Genomic DNA, 18,185 nt, shown 5'->3' on the forward strand with positions numbered 1-18,185 from the left:
TTCCAGCAGTTACACAAACAGATATATAAGAACAAGGCACAAAGAAAAACAAATGCTCCCTATTCACAGCCCTATTTGGTCTTCATATAAGGACAAGAGCAGCAAAATGCCCCAACCACTCAAAAGTCCCAGATTCTGCAGGAAAAATATCAGCCAAGGTCTTTTAGTGTCCACGTGAACCAGAGTGGGAAGCTAGATGACAAAAACAGAGTTAAATTTAACTTCGATGTAAGTTTAGAGTCACCGCAAACACTGCTGTTGTTTTTGACTGATGAACATGCTGAGAAGTTTGAAAGAGACAACTAATGCGGTTATGTGAGAAAATATTTTTGACTGAATAGACTGTGACGTACCATGTCTGCCAGACCAACATACAGAAAGAGGCCGGCGGTGACAGCTGAAATCCACTCCTTAGCAAGCATTTCTGTGGAGACGGACAGCGCGATGTACAGACCGACGAAGGAGGTGAGAGAGCTGCTCACGTTCAGCAGCAGAGCCCGCTTGACCGACAAACCACAGTGCAACAGGACTGCAAAATCACCTGAGAGAAAATATTCAGATGAAGCACATAGCAAAGAAAGATCACTATTGAGATCTCTTTAATGCTATTAAACAAACGGAGACTTTTGCTGAGGATTTCAGCTTCAGATGCTTGAACTCTTAACTTTGAACAAAGAAAACCGAGCCTATATATTTTTTTGATAAATTCCCAGCATTTGTCCTTTTGTTTTGCATTATCATGAAAATAATGTCAAAATTCAAACAAACAAGCAACAATGGAATGATTCTAAAATAAGCTTCTCTTTCCAAAATAAAGTGTGTAATTTATTTTTCTTTTCTTTTTTTGGAGTGAAATGTGGTAATGCTTAACAGTTTTTGTAAAACCTTAAGTCTCCTGAGCTAAAAAGAGCAATTGCTCAGCCATAAAATCTTCCTCTGGTTAGATTAAGATCGTTCAATCGATCAATCAATCAATCAATAAATCAATCAATCAGTCAGTCAGTCAGTCAGTAAGTGCAGAAGGAAGAAAAACTAGTCAAAAAAAAAAAAAAAAACACTGATGGAATAAATAAAATTAATTTAAAAAATAAATAAGTAAATACAAATCCATTTGAACATATTAAACCATACAAATTGTATAAATCAAAAATCATTCACTGAGTTCAGTGTTATTTTAGTACGCTTTGATGTAGTATTTGTTAATATTTTGCAAATATTTAGATTTTTGTTTAATATTTTCTGTAAATTTTGAGCAATTTTGTTTTGTTATTCTATTATTATTATTAAATATGTTTATAGTTTTCATTGTTAAGTTGAAGTTTTTAATTTGAGTTTATTTAGTTAATTTTATTTTAGTACTTCAACTGAAACTAAATGAAAATGATCATTTTTTTACTTAAATATATATGAAACGTAATTTAGCCAAATAGATGATTTTTAAAAAATATTTTATTTTATTTCTGTTAATATCTATTTTATTTCAAGCAATGTTTTTTTTTTTTTTTTTTTACATTTGAGTTTTAGTTAATAATAACGGTGGTTTAATTATTAATAATTGAAAATTAATCTTTTACTTGCATAGAGAGGCGTCTAAATGTACGCCAGGAGAAGCACACCACAGGATTACTCAGTCCCTTCATTCTGTGCTCATGAGGGCAAATACCATGTATGTGCAGAAAGCATGAGGCAATTATAATCTAGTGGGGTGCGGTTATGAACGTTTTATGAATTCAGGTGTCAAAAGTATCTAATCTGTGTTTATCTGGGACATTCATGACTCATGAAGAGAATCTTTATAGAAACCACTGCTCAGATGTCTCCACAAAGTCCTTCAGCTCTGACTAACAGCTAGTCAGCACTTGTTTTTCTCAGAACAAATACTGTTTCTCTATATAGCACATTTTTAAGAAATACTTTTATTCAGCAAGGATCAAGTGACAGTAAAGACATTTTATAATAAAAAAAAATAATATTTCAAATATTTCACAAATGATCGTGAAAAATAAAACGCATCATAATTCCCACACAAAAATACGAAGCAGCACAACTGCTTTCAACACTGATAATAATCAGAAATGTTTCTGGAAGTCAGTATATTAAAATGATTTCTGAAGGATCATGTGACACTGAAGACTGGAGTAATGATCCTGAAAATTCAGCTTTGAGCACAGGAATAAATTATATTTTAACATATTACAATAGAAAACTATTTTAAATTGTAAAATCTCACAATATTGCTGTTTTTAATGTATTTTTGAAAGTTGAATAGAATAATGCTATTTCATGCTTTTTAAAGTGCATGTTAACATTAAACTCTATCTATCATCATTACATGAAGCTCTTCACACTGTAGAGTGCTCCAAATCACTTATTTCCATTACGATGCTCCCTAGATGTGCAGTAGACAGCAAGGCAGCTCACTATGTGTTGTAGTTTATGTATGTGTCTGTGTGTGAGTATTAGTCTATATTAATGTTGAACAAGCACAATGACGCTCACCTAACTCATGCGGCAGCTCATGGCAGAGCACAGCCAGAGATGTGGCCAGACCGGACCGCCACGAGATGGAGAACGCTGCGCCGATCGCCAGACCGTCTGCAAAGTTATGGATGCCGTCTCCAATGGTGATCATATAGGGAAGTAAACGCTGCTCTGAGGGAGAAGAGAAGACAACAATGAAATTCATTCAACCTTTAGTGGCTGATGGGATATTTATAACCCAATGGTCATTTGCACTAAACAGCTCATTTGACTCTCTTAGATGTGTTTTAGTAATATATCATTAGCTCGAAGTTGTGTATAATTACCTCTTTTGGGGCCAACAGGTTCCAGGAAGGACTTCTCATTTTTTTCGGCATCCACCTACAAAAAAATAAAAATAAAAAATAGCAATAATAATAAATAAATTAATTGAATATTATCCATTAACTACTGATACAAGACATCACTTAGAACCAACAAACTCACTAGATAACTACAGACATTCAGAGAATAATTATATAATAATAATAATAATTATCTTTATTATTAAAATAATAACATTTAATTTAAATAAAATTGTAACAATTACATTTACAAAATAAAATAATAAAATTTACAGTAAATTTCCAAAATTTTCAGTTCCCAAAACAGTCCTGTAAAGTTTCCAAAAATGATGCAGTGTTTCCAGAAATTTACCAGAAATTTTCCTACTCTGTGCAACCTTATAAACAAAATAATAATATTTTAATATTAATAATAGTAATAATAACAACAACAACAACATACAGATATTCAGAAAATATTCAAGAAAATTGTGAATGTAACCTAAATTCAATATTTAAAGAAACTCATATTCTGAGAGCATTTAAGCCTGTAATAGTAACTAAAACAATATATCAACGATGCTAAAAATGCTTCTGAATTTAGGCCCCATTAGTATTAGTTTATTCATCACCAAATACTCTTTCCTGCTTTTCTTGCTATTTAAAAGTAGATTTCTGTGAGATTTTCTCACCAGATCGGCCTGTGAGTTTGAGTGCTTGTTCTGTTTCTCTTGCTGGAACATCTGCAGGACTTTGCCGTGGTCACAGTGATGAACCTCAGACTCCTCCTGTGAACACAGCATCATGTTAGCGGTTTGGGAATGGATTTATAATCGACCCCAACCTCTCGAAACGACACGAAAGACTCACTTCATCATGATTATGGTGATGTCCTCTGCGAGTAATGATGGAGAAGATGCTTTCCATCAGGTAGAAGAAATAGATGCCAGCAATAAGCACCAGCAGTTTGTACACATAGTCGAAGTTGATCTCTGCATGGTCGTGATCGTGTCCGTCTTCGTGAATGTGGAGGCCTAAGAACTGCACAGAGATGAAACGACATTAACGCCGTTCGTGCTTTGATTTCCCAGCAGCGCTGTACAGTAATTCCTGTCTGCACTCAATAAGCGAGCTCTGTTTCTCTCAGCAATCCGGTTATTTTCCACTCGGGGCGATGACATGGTGTGACAGGGCTGCAGTTATGTTGACATGGATCTAAACGGATGAGGGAACGTGGGCGATGTCAGTGCTCGGGGGAAATAACGGGTGCCAGGCCTGCAGCTGAGACCCATTCTGCCCCGTTAAACCAGAAAACTGAGCTTTCGGTGAGACTTGAGAAGATGCCAAGCCGAAGAGGAATCGGAGGGTGATTCAGAAGGATGGTGAGGGTGAGATGAAGGCTAAAACTAAAACAGCAGCTACTGTATAAAGTTGCATGCAAAAGTCAACATGTCAGCTCAGCAATATGAAATATGAAATTTATGCCCTTTCAGAGTCATTCAAAGCTAAAGATTAACCTGTGCTTTGGCAGTGCCTCTCATGATTTGGGATGGACTGTAATAAAATGAAATTATGATGACCTGATATCGTTACTTGAAATAAAATACATGTTAACTGAAATATACAACCAGAAAGTATATGCAAATGTATCTGTGAATCTAAATATAGTATATAAAAAAAACTCACATTTTGAGATGATTTAAATGATTACAAATCTTAACAAAATTAAAATGTAAATAAAAAATTAAATAAAATTACTAAAAGTTTAACTAAAATTAAAATGCATGTCTCTCTGTGTGTGAATTATTTTATTTCAGCTAGTTTCCAAGCAAATGTTTCCCATTTTCATTTAGTTTAACTTTATAAAATAAAATAAAAATAACTAGACATTTAAAACAAAAACAAAACATGTATTGTGCTGAATGCGGGCGTTGCTCACCGCGGGCAGCAGATGCAGCAGAGCGTCGCCCGTCAAAGATCCCACCGCTAGACTGATGCAGAACTGGATGCAGAGCTCGAACACTTGCGTACACGCAGAAAACAGAAGCACCACGATCCCAAACATGGCCATCAGACAGATGATGAGGTTGGCCAGCGTGGCGTATCCATATCCTGCACACAAAGAGCTCATTCTGCGACTGTACACACACAACAACACATTATTCCAGTCGAATGAAGGACAGTATTGTGCTGGTGTTATTCTTATTATTCTCAAGGACTCTGAGCACTGAGCTTCATAAACAGTTAAGGTTTGTTACAAGAAAACAGTTTTCTCCTTTTCCGGTTTACGAGTTTGAATGTTTTTTTTGTTTTTTTGTTGTGCAAACAGTACAAATACACACTGCCTTGTTAAATATAATGTAGATATTTACAAATAAATACAATCCATACTCAAAAAAAAAAAAGTCACTTTTACAGTATTTCAGTCAGGACCACTCTGTTGGAGTAGGCCCTGAATTTTATATTTGGCGTCACTCTGAAGGGTTCCGATTCGGAGCTATCCACAGGCAAACCTAGCTGAGGTTTAAACCCCCCTGAAGCCTAAGCAATTGCCAGATATTTTTAAATGCAACAGTTGTATATTCCAAGTAGAGTAATACAGTACTGTGGATAAATTTGGACAATTTTAGCAATGAGCTGGATAGATGATATATCTCTGTGGGCGAGCAATTAAATGATCATGTCTCTGCAAAAGGAGGAGCTGGGGATGGAGGAGGGTAAGCGCATATCTGTTTGAGCTTATTGATTATTGTAGAGGTCCTGAACTTTATATTTGGCAGCAGGCTTCGCTGTGAAGGGTTAAGATTCTGGGCTATCCACAGGCAAACCTCGCTGAGGTTTGAACCCCCCAAAACGAAGACGTGGTAGTGCGGGTCTGAGATCACACAGGGAGTGTACTCTCTGAATGTTTGGGAGAGGTGGCATGCCTTAATATTTAAAGAGAGTAGCTTCTTACTCTGCAGAGATTTCACCATTATCAGATCAGGTCACGTGTTGGCGCGATGGCCAACAAGACGTTCCAAAGTACTCAATCCATGGCCACATATCCACATCTTCCCATTGGATGCCAATGTCTTCCAGATCTCTTGGAAAGCCTGTATTTTTGTCTCCATTGATCTTCCTTATTTCGGCTGTTGATTCAGCCCATGTCCCTCCATCAGTGACCACTATGCTCGCTAGGTTGATAAACTGCTGCACTCTCTCATTCAGCTGTCCTCGAACCATCAGTGGAACTTTAGTTTGTGTACCTCCCACTCTCATCGATTGGTCTTTTCTGTTCAACTTCCCAGCAGCCTCTGTGTTCAGGCTGATTGTCACTTTAGCGAATACTCTCATCTTTGCTGGTGAAGATAGCGTATTTCAATTATGATCAGGAAGCTGATCTCTGATAAGACAACTGGTGAGTATAAACTAGAAAATTGATGTATATCAGACGCAACGAAAGGAAGAAATAATGCTTGAGTTATATTCCCCCAACAAAATGAAGTACACAGTTATCTGCTTGAAGCTAGGCAAACATTCTCTCCTTAACGTAGGCATAGAGGGACTGAAGATGATGTGCTTGCATGAATAGCATTATCACACTATCGTTAAATGAGCGATTTAAGAATCATTACAAATGTAGCTACGCCAACCTGCGGCCCTAGAGGAATAGTGTGAGGAATGAATAGGCCCTCTTCATGTGGACCCTCTTAATTAGTTGAAATCAGACTAAAGTACAGTGAAATGTCCGTGTCATCAAATCCCTTCTAGGCAAGTTCACGCGAATCAATCCTTGAAACGCCTCTCAGTCAAGCAGCGGAGCTCCTCTATACTTGAATGGGGAAACACCAACTCCCCAAATGTTATCACCAATTCTCTGACTAAACATCATCATTAAAATCACCAATTAAATCTGACAATGACTGTCTCATAATGGTTTCTAAACACACAAATCACAAAATTGCGTTTTCTCATGCTGACCAGTCAATGCTTATGCACTTCTCCTAATGCGCATCTCAGAGCACTGACCGCCTCCACAGCAACTGGAGCCTCCAACAGCAGCCGAAGCAACTTAATTCATCAGCAACTGGCTCATAAGTTAGAAGGCGGGACCTATGACTCTGCGTGCTGCACTTTCTCCCATCAGTGTTAACAAATACGCAACTTGTTGCTAGATGACAACTTTCAGACCCTTAAGAGACCTTTCCAAGTGCCTAACGACAAGCAATGGCTTATGTATAGAGATTTAGACAAACATCTGAATTGTAAATCAGATTTTGACAGAGTATTTCAGTTACTATTTAAAACTTTCTGACACAATAGAATTTATGGACAGTTTATGCAATTTGCTGTATTAAATACATTACGTGAGCACAGAGTGTAGCAGAGAAGTAAACAATATAATTGCTGACACTAGGTAGAATGTAATGCAGGTAATGAATATACTAAATGGCATATGACATCATACAGAGATCTTTAGCGACTCAAACAGGCTTTAGCTACTTCACTGAAAATAATTGCAATAGTGTCTCCCATTCATGGCAATATGAGTGCCTCGTCTGTATTAGTCTTGATGTCATACATCACCTATAAATTGTATCCTGTTACCTTCAGTTATCGGTTCGCAGCAAATAAATTATGGAACACAATGTGCTTCCTCATCCATGAACATGATTTCACACTCCTTCGAATTCAAAATGTGCTTAACCAATGATACGTTTCCCATAACACCAGATAAGTCTTATATTGATGATAACCAAACGACTGCAACACAGTATGTTTCCAATACAAACAGAAGGTTGTTCAACAGCATATTTGCTAAATCACAGCTAGCCTTAACAACGAGAGTGTTTCCGATGATAAACATAAAATCCTGGTAAACAGTAGGTTCCGAATAATGACTAAATAGGTTTTAAGCAACAGAAGTTTCCAAACAAGCTATGGCCAATGTGATCATATGACTATAACGACAGCGTGTACTGAGCAATTAAGCTTAGGAACAGCTGTAGTGATTAGTTGATGTTCCTGCTATTGTCCTCTAAATGGCAGTAGTATTAAAACTTACAAGTGGCCGAGACATAAGAGTAAAAGGATAGAAGAAAGCAGTGGTAGAGAAGCCTAAGCTGAAGTCGAAGTTGTGTGCTTAAGAAATAAAGAGGCTACACGCTAGTTCGTACATTTGCTTTTCAGAGTGTTTATTCAACAAACACCACAACAGCGTGTTGCCAATACCTGATAACTTTAAGCATGAGTATGAAAAAGAAAATTGGCTTAGCTTCATGAAGACACATTTGGATGGATGGAGAGTGAAGTATATCCACATCTGTTGAGGAAGCTTGATCTTCTTAATGATGCACAACTCCATCATGCAGGGAGGTCCGATATCGACTGAATTGTTCTTAAGTCACTTCCAAATCAAGCCGCTTATACTGGTCGATGCAGCGAATCGTGTATTCAAAACACGACCGGAATCTGAAGCAAAATCTGTATGGTCAACATCCTTTAAATCCGTTTGAAAACTGTCCTGAGTGAGTGTTTGTGATGAACTAGAAGACTGTTAATCAAGTATTTGTGCAACAGATTAGCGTTTTGAATCTGTCTTGAGCCGAACTAGAAGCAAGTGTCTGTACGACAAAACTGAACTGACTCAACAATTGCCTGTGAGACAGACTATTTAACGCGTCTGTGCAACAGAACTGAACTGACTCTGCGTTTGTCTGTGCGACCGACTGTTTTAGCGTGCGTCTGTGCAACAGAACTGAACTGACTCTGCGTTTGTCTGTGCGACCGACTGTTTTAGCGTGCGTCTGTGCAACAGAACTGAACTGACTCTGCGTTTGTCTGTGCGACCGACTGTTTTAGCGTGCGTCTGTGCAACAGAACTGAACTGACTCTGCGTTTGTCTGTGCGACCGACTGTTTTAGCGTGCGTCTGTGCAACAGAACTGAACTGACTCTGCGTTTGTCTGTGCGACAGATTGTTTTAGCGTGCGTCTGTGCAACAGTACTGAACTGACTCTGCGTTTGTCTGTGTGACAGACTGTTTTTTAACGCATCTGTGCGACAGAACTGAACTGACTCTGCGTTTGTCTGTGCGACAGATTGTTTTAGCGTGCGTCTGTGCAACAGTACTGAACTGACTCTGCGTTTGTCTGTATGACAGACTGTTTTAGCGCGTGTTTGTGCGACAGATTGTTTTTTAATGCATCTGTGCGACAGAACTGTAACTGACTCTGCGTTTGACTGTGTGACAGACTGTTTTTTAACGCATCTGTGCGACAGAACTGAACTGAACTGACTGCGTTTGTGCGACAGAACTGAACTGACTCTGCGTTTGAGCGACAGATTGTTTTTAACGCGTCTGTGCGACAGAACTGAACTGACTCTACGTTTGTCTGTATGACAGACTGTTTTAGCGCGTGTTTGTGCGACAGATTGTTTTTTAATGCATCTGTGCGACAGAACTGTAACTGACTCTGCGTTTGTCTGTGTGACAGACTGTTTTTTAACGCATCTGTGCGACAGAACTGAACTGACTCTGCGTTTGTCTGTGTGACAGACTGTTTTAACACACGTCTGTGTGACAGAACTGAACTGACTGCGTTTGTGCGACAGACTGTTTTGACACGCGTCTGTGCAACAGAACTGAACTGACTGCATTTGTGCGACAGAACTGAACTGACTCAACGTTTGTCTGTGCGACAGACTGTTTTAGCGCTCGTCTGTGCGACAGAACTGAACTGACTCAACGTTTGTCTGTGCGACAGACTGTTTTAGCGCTCGTCTGTGCGACAGAACTGAACTGACTCAATGTTTGTCTGTGCTACAGACTGTTTTAGTGCTCGTCTGTGTGACAGAACTGAACTGACTCTACGTTTGTCTGTGCGACAGAACTGAACTGACTCAATGTTTGTCTGTGCGACAGACTGTTTTAGCGCTCGTCTGTGCGACAGAACTGAACTGACTCTACGTTTGTCTGTGTGACAGAACTGAACTGACTCAATGTTTGTCTGTGCGACAGACTGTTTTAGCGCTCGTCTGTGCGACAGAACTGAACTGACTCTACGTTTGTCTGTGCGACAGAACTGAACTGACTCAATGTTTGTCTGTGCGACAGACTGTTTTAGCGCTCGTCTGTGCGACAGAACTGAACTGACTCTACGTTTGTCTGTGCGACAGACTGTTTTAGCGCTCGTCTGTGCGACAGAACTGAACTGACTCTACGTTTGTCTGTGCGACAGAACTGAACTGACTCAACGTTTGTCTGTGCGACAGACTGTTTTAGCGCTCGTCTGTGCGACAGAACTGAACTGACTCTGCGTTTGTCTGTGTGACAGACTGTTTTAACACACGTCTGTGTGACAGAACTGAACTGACTCTGCGTTTGTGCGACAGACTGTTTTAGCGCACGTCTGTGCGACAGAACTGAACTGACTCTGCGTTTGTCTGTGTGACAGAACTGAACTGACTCTGCGTTTGTCTGTGTGACAGACTGTTTTAGTGCGTGTCTGTGTGACAGAACTCAAGGCTGACTAAGCGCATGTCTGTGCGACAGACTATTGCAAGTGTGTGATTACGGATCTTATATCTCTTATTAATTGTAGTGGGAGGAGTTATGATCAGCTGAGCATCAGTTGATGCTGCAGGCACGCCGTGGTCTGCCTGAACTACACTTGAGCTCCATTCACTGCTCAAACTCGATTTTAGCAATAAAATCAGTATTTTTTTTTCATTGAGATTAAATTAAGTAAAATTGTATAACGTGTATATGGGTAAATTTCTTAATAAAATATGTGGGTTATTTAAAAAACAAACAAACAAACAAAAAAATATGCATCTTGTGTAAAAAAACAACAACTATATTTTAAGAGCAGATTTTAAGATTTGAACTTTGTTCATTAAAAAAAGCATATTTCCCCCCACTTCACTGCCATAATACAGCAATGAAATTCCTCCTTTCATTACTTGAAATAAAATAAACATTACATGAAATAATGATGCAATAAATGCAATAATAAATAATATATAAAAAAAGTTTATTTTTCTTATTTTCATTTAGTTAAACTTGATGTGCTAAAATAGCAACAGCTGAAATAAAATGAATAAAAACTATATAGGCGTATTTAAAAAAAAAAACAGAAAAAACATATAACAAATATAAAAAAAACAAAAACAATTAAAAAATATTAATAAAAACTACAATAGTATCTCAAACAACACTGATGCATACAATTTTTTTTATTAAATATTATTAATAATATTATTAAACTTTTTCATTCTCAATAATATTTGTATTATTAACATTACTAATATTTTCTGTATTTTAAAATGCCTATTTTACAATATTTAAATATCAAATAAAACAATGTCATATTGGGAAAAAAATCTTTAAAATAAGTCTGATTGTCTTCAAGCAGAAGATAACTGTTTTCTTTAGATTTTTTGGGTGAGATGATATTTTTCATGAGATTGATCCAATCATGTTTATTAGCCATATTTCATGGAAAAGCCTATTTCATTCTTTACGCAAGCTTTGATTTTACAATTATGTATTATTATGGTGGTAATGATTTTTTTTAAAGAAGTTAAAATTAAATCAGTTATATATTATATCATATAATGATATGATAATGATATAATAATAGAAGTTATTATACCATCATATCAATGAATTTACAGCATATGAACAGGTGACTCACTCTCGGCAGTGCTGAGTGAATCCGGGCTGACAGGTACGGTACTGATCTCAGAACAGCCTCCGCTGAGGATCTGCTGAATCAGAGCAGGGCTGATCTGTGTGAACTGATCTCTGGTCAGCAATGAAGAGTTCAGCCGGTGAATCCTCAACAGGTCTTCAGCGCTGAAACAGGCCTGCGAGTGCAACAGAATCTACACTGAGAAAATGCAAATGTAAGAATGCACAAAACACATTTCCGCATGAATATTTCATTTCACACCACATCAGCGCCGCTGCTCTGATAATCACGCGTGAAACACTCGTATTTACTGTTTACTGAATTATTAATTCAATGCATGTCAGACGACAGGTCTTATTTAGACGCTGTGTGAGCTTAGAGAAATTGGAAATGTTCATCATGATTAAAAACGACCTGGATGTTCGTCAGCACATGCACTCTTAATTTGGCTGTGATTATGACTGTGGACAGATGAAACGCGTATGTCACAACATCCATCAAGAGAAATAAACATTAGTGGCCGCCACTGACACTTCATGTTACAGGCCTCCTAATAATTTCTCAAGCAGCCACATGATTGCTCTCTTCGTCAAGTGTCACGGCTAAATGATTGGATTTCTGTGGTGTGCAAAGATTTCCCATGATGCACCATAAAACTATAGAATGTACAGGCAAAAATACATGTTTTTGTGTTGCTGAAAGGTTTAACGAAGCACAGAATCAGGAACTGGTGTTTGAATGATAGAAATATAAGAAATATTTCAAAAAAAGATTTTATTTGTTAACTTGCATTTCATGTGACCACCACCACCCCCAATACTAATAATGATAATAATAATAATAATAATAATAGTAATAATAATAATAATAGTTTTGTTCTGTATTTTCAAATGTGCTTAATTATGATTGATTACTGCAATATTTCCCAAACTAGGGTTTGTGAGTTGATGAAAAATTAATAATTAAAACTGCAAAAAGTAATATATAAAATAAAACAATCTTGGAGAAAAAAAAACTTTTTAAAAAATATTTCATTTGTTAATCCTTGTTTATGTGACCATTAATAAAAATATTTATTTACTAGTGCTGTCAAACGATTAATCGTATCCAAAATAAAAGTTTTTGTTGACATAATATATGTGTGTGTATTGTGTATATTTATTATGTATATATAAATACACACACACACTTGTACATATAAGAAAAATATGTTGTTATATTTTCAATATATTTATATATAATATAAATTATATGAATATAAATATATACATGTGGATACATGAAAATATTTTTGAAATATATACTGTATGTGTGTGTATTTATTTATACATAATAAATATACACAGTACACATATATTATGTAAACAAAAACTTTTATTTTGGATGCGATTAATCGTTTGACAGCACTAATATTTACTATTATTAACATTCATTATATTTCCCTGTATTTTAAATATGCTTAACTATTGCATGATCATCACAGGATTTCCCAAACTGACATATATGTACTTTTTTTATTTGATCATTAAATATATTAACTTAAAATTTCGGGAGACTTCAAGAAAGTCTTTTAGGTCAGAAAATGTTTTGGAAATCCCAGAATTACCGCATCCCAGCTGCTATTGGTCCAATGAGCATCCAGATGACTCTGTCTGTGGGTCTCTGTGCTGTGCTGGTTTTCAGCATCATGGTGCTTATGGTCATCATGGCCATGTTCCTCTCCACCCAGGTTTAAAGCCTTTAGAAGCCCTTCAAAATCTGAGAAGAATAATATTATCAAAAACAAAACATGATCACAACAGTTCATATGTTATACTGATGCAGAACTATTGTAGGACTATCAGACAGTCATACCATGAAGCGTGAGATTATCAGAGCTGAAATGGCTGAAGATGTAATCCAGGAAGTACTGCTGCTCAGGAAGGTAGTGTGCTTTCATGCAGTCTCCACGCAGAGCGTGATAGAGGACGTTACCCATCACCGAGTCCACCTCTGTGTGCGTATGATCGCCGTGCTGATGGCTGCTCTCTTCCAGGATGTCCTTCAGAGTAAGACAGGGCTAAAAAACAGACAAACACAAGACAGATGTGACCGTCAGCGTCAAACGTCTATCATTTGTCAGTTTGCATTGCGTCTTGAGAGGCTTGATGTCATTCTCAATGGCAGAAGTCAAGTAGCAATTAGCCTCTGCATGCCTTACTTCACAGATAACCGTGAGCATTCACTAAACAAAACAGACATAACTAACAGTATTTCAAGCAGTTTGTAAATCAAGTGTGGGTCTAATTAACCCCAACACAATGAGAAGGATAACAAAATAAAATTTCATCCTGAAAACTAGTTGTTTGTGCTGACCTCATGTGTGTCAGGCTGATAGTATTTCTCCATCTTGAGAAACATCTTCTCCAAACCCTCATTTTCAGTGATGTCTCCATGAGGAGGATGATCGGTGGTGCTGTTGTGGTCATGGCCGTAGATCTTTTCGATGAAGTGATGGGTCTCTTCACCCCAGCGGCCCTCCTGTACAGCCCTGCAGGTCTCCAGCGGAGCGCTGAGATACAAACAGCACGCAGGAGCCGCTGTGAAGAAATCCTCCATCTGAAGCCCCTGAGAGCTGCTGTAGTTACTCAACAGCTGCGAGAGATGATCCACTGAAAGACACTACATACAGGAGAGAGAGGCAGAGCGGTCAGTGGTGAAATGATGATGGAATCTAGATGAAACACTATTATATTTAATGCATCTGTTTTGTATTTACATCAAGAAAATACAGGCAGAATCATTGGTTTTTCATGCAAAGGTCAATATTTTGCTTCAATAACATGCCATCTTTCAAATTAGTGTGAAGAAAACTTTCAAAATACACATTTAAGTGTTTATTACAATTTATAATATTTGCATCTGTAGATTTCAATTACAATAGCTATATGTTTAAAAGGTGTAAGTTTTCACATATTTTCCATATATATTTGTATGTATTTGTGTGTCTGTATGTATATATATATATATATATATATATATATATATATATATATATATATATTGGATTGTTTCATAAGAAAATACAATTTCAGTCTTTCTACTTCAAAACTTCACATTTAATCTATATTCTGAAGGTTTTACAGAGGGGTTTGTTCATTTATCATTCACCCGATAGTTAATATTTTATTCCTAAAAACATGGTAAAAAAAAATATTGATGGTATGAATTATGGATAGATTTATTAAATAATAATTGCATATATTTTACAGTAATATTCTATTTAACCTTTTTGTGAAAATCGGTGCTGCTAACAAACCTCAAATCTTTATACTTACATAAAACGTTGTAATAGAAAAGTTAATAGTTATCCAACTGAAAACTGAAAAACACTTTATGGATGAACATGAATCTCTAATCTACATAAAAAGAATCAACCTTCAAAGTAATACAAGGTTCAATGTACAAAAAGAGCCATGCAAAACTTGTCCACTTGACTCCTGCCAAAATCTCCTCTACACAGTAAAACTGTGGTACATATTAACTACAACTGGCATCCAAAAAAAAAAGACAAAGCTTTTTATAAAGTGTCTTACTATTGTGGATACCCACATTAATTTATTAGGATTTTATAATTTCACATATACAAAAAACAAGTGATGATTACTGATTAAATAAATAAAAAAAATGTCTGATCTCAGTGATGTTTTCAGCAAAAATGTATTCAGGAGATTTCAGTCAGATATTTTTTTCTTCTTCATAAAACCATTGTTTGTCATTTCTAATTATGGTAATATGTTTCATAATGCAGGACTACATTATAGTGCAGAGAGGGCTAGATGTGTCACGGCCTTATAAGGTTAAAATTAAAGTCCAATCACATAAACACCTTTTTTCTAGTGCTTTTTGGTGATCAAGATGGTTATGTTGGTTTTGTGGAGTAGTTTTATGCATGCAAAAAAATAAAACATTAACACAAGCCTCTTCACATAATTAACTGATTTTATCTGAAAGGTTAAACTGGGGTCAAAACCTTTTTTATTTATTTTCTTCCATAGGCTGAAGAAAGCTGTCAAGTTTTATTAAAGCATTTGTTGTTGTTGTTTTATGAATAGTTTTGCATTTTGTTTATTATTTTAAGATATTAAATGACCCAGCTAATAAAGAACATTCTCAAAATGTTCTGGTAAGGTTCTCTCAAACAGTCTTCGTTCTAGGTTACAGGTCTTTTCCAAAAACGGTACTTTTTTTCTGAAGCATTTTAGCTTGATGTTTATCTTGCATTTGTCAAAATGTTACTAGGCCACTTGTTTTAGAACATTCTGAGAACATTTCAAAGTAACTGTCCATAACGTTTGTAAAATTATGAAATAAAAGGTTCTATTTTAGGTTCTATTGTTTTATTTTTGTTACTATTTTTATCTATTGTAGAAGATTCAGAGAATATTCAAAAGTAACTTTTCATGTTTTTTTTTATTTTTATTAAATATAATTTTCCCTTAACGTTATAACCACCACCACCACCAACAACAAAACGTTTTAAAAACATTAGTAAATGTTTCTTTTTTTAAACGGACGTTTTGAACTGTTAATGTTTTCATAATCTTAACGTTAAAGAAACATTCCTAGAATTATGATAACATGCCCAAAATAGCTGCTGAATGCACTTAATCTTTTATACAGGAAAAAGTAATTTGTCAAACCATAGGACTACTTAAAATGAAGGTCAAACGGAGATTAAAATTACGCAAAAACATCGTGAGCGGTTACAAAACACATCGTTTCAACAATTAATCTGTTCAGTAAAGACGTTCATGAACGTGTTGCATGTCAACTGCTTATATAAAAGAGGCACTTTGACGAGACTGATTTATTCTCTCCAACCGTTCTTATTTTAGCCTTCATAAGAGATTTTACTTGTATATCACTATGTTTTAAGACACAAAACGCGCCTATTCTTCAGTCAGATTGGTTCTCTCAGCTGTAGCGCACGAGCCTTCGCTGGACCTCGACCTCTCCAAAAGTCCGCAAATATAGCCTACCTTTCCACACGACACACCGGAGCACTGCACACGGTTCTCCAGCCTTTCAAACACCGAGAGAAGCGCATCTTCTGTGAGGAACTCTTCACCTGGAGCCACCAAATCCACGACTTTAGCGTAAATGTCCTTTTTATCGCCACGCGCGCCGGTAAACGCGCCGAGGCAGGCGAAACACAAAACCAGAACACTTCTAGTCAACATAACCGGTGTGTTTTATCCCGTTTTACGGTATTCAGAGGGGTTCTCGGGTGAGATAGGTCCGATAGACTGCATGCAGACACACAACAGCTTTAGAGAGCCTCACACGGGTGATACCTGCTCAGGTAGAAGCTCTTCTTGCCCTCTGATTGGTCACTTCTCTACCTGCACTCAAATACGTCTCATAAAGGAGGGAAGCCTCTTCCGTTCATCTGCACTGAGGGGTTCGGACAGGGGCTGCCTGGTCTGGAGATGACATTTCAGGACTTTTCAACACTTGCCCTCAACAAATAATGCCAAACATGTGATATTAAACCCACACACACACACAAAAATAAATAATAATAAAACAAAATACAATACATCTCTCAGAATGGGCCTAATTTCAGGTCTGAGTGAAGTGTTCACTGAACTGAGGGACTCAAATAGGCACCATTGAGACACAATCCAACTACTGGTATTAAATATTAGATTTTGACTTTCAGAAAAAATTGCATATATATAAGGCTGGATGGTTTTTCTAACACAGAGCTGTTTATCCTGTTTGTACATCAAGATAAAAGTCAACACTGAAAAAATGATTAGCCTCCCCCACACACACACACAAATGAGGGATTGCCATATATGTTGTGGTAATTTTACACAATACAGATTCCTATTGTGACAACTTACCCCAGACAGTGACAATATGCCCCACCATAGATTAATTGCACTGTATGCATTTTTTGGGCAACTAATATCCAGAGAATCTTTAAAGTGTTTAAGGTTTGTTTCCACACAGAAATTGATTTTAAAATCTGTCTGGATAAGCAACATTTGAAGTCATAAAAAGCTGATAAATACAAACCTGTGACCTCACATTCTCAGTGCAGCAAGTTGTTTCTTGGCAACAGTAAACAAACACAATTAGAATGATGAACTGTATTAAGGAGCAACATAATTATTCCGATTATTGTTATTATATAGTTACTGCATCAATTTGATAAAAACAAGAACATTTATTACTGTGGTTTTAAGAAGGTTTAAAATTAAAGTACAATAGAAATATTATAGATTTAACTGCACTCACACTATTAAATGATAACAAAATTTGAATTGAATTCTATTTACATTCACACTGTCAGTTTTTGGGATTGACAACCTCATTTTCTTTACAGGTGTGAGTCTATAAATGTCCCGTTCACACAGCAGCTTACAGTTGTGTTTAGAATACTGTCTGTATGAACGTGCAACGGGAGTCAAGCCCGTATTCCTTACCAGTAACCATAGCGACAGAGACCAAAGTAAAATCAAAGATGGCGCCGGTCCATAAAACTGAAAGTCTTATCACTTTCCAATCGAGCCACGAGTTAATTCATCAAATCTTCATTAACCGACGGCAGCTTTTAAATTTAGGTGCATGTAGACGCATGTTTGTGTGGCAGAGCTCTCTCGCGCCAGTCCTGTTCCGTTCACACAGCGCATGTGATCTGAGAATGCAGCTGT

At 36.8% G+C, this 18,185-nt stretch overlaps 1 protein-coding gene across 1 annotated transcript; it reads right to left on the bottom strand.

The window, feature by feature from the left end:
* Positions 1–63: 63 nt before the first annotated feature.
* LOC306847159 (zinc transporter ZIP4-like) lies at positions 64–16,703 on the bottom strand (the record flags this gene model as incomplete). The annotated part of the gene is made up of 12 exons (XM_079380962.1): positions 64–192; positions 354–541; positions 2,500–2,652; positions 2,808–2,862; positions 3,497–3,592; positions 3,675–3,845; positions 4,744–4,916; positions 11,485–11,656; positions 13,088–13,239; positions 13,336–13,540; positions 13,837–14,142; positions 16,503–16,703. 12 exons carry the CDS (start codon positions 16,701–16,703, stop codon positions 64–66), a joined length of 2,001 nt encoding a protein of 666 aa, XP_079237088.1.
* Positions 16,704–18,185: the final 1,482 nt, after the last annotated feature.

The sequence above is a fragment of the Barbus barbus genome, assembly GCF_936440315.1.
Source record: "Barbus barbus genome assembly, chromosome: 27".
Taxonomy (NCBI): Eukaryota; Metazoa; Chordata; class Actinopteri; order Cypriniformes; family Cyprinidae; genus Barbus; species Barbus barbus.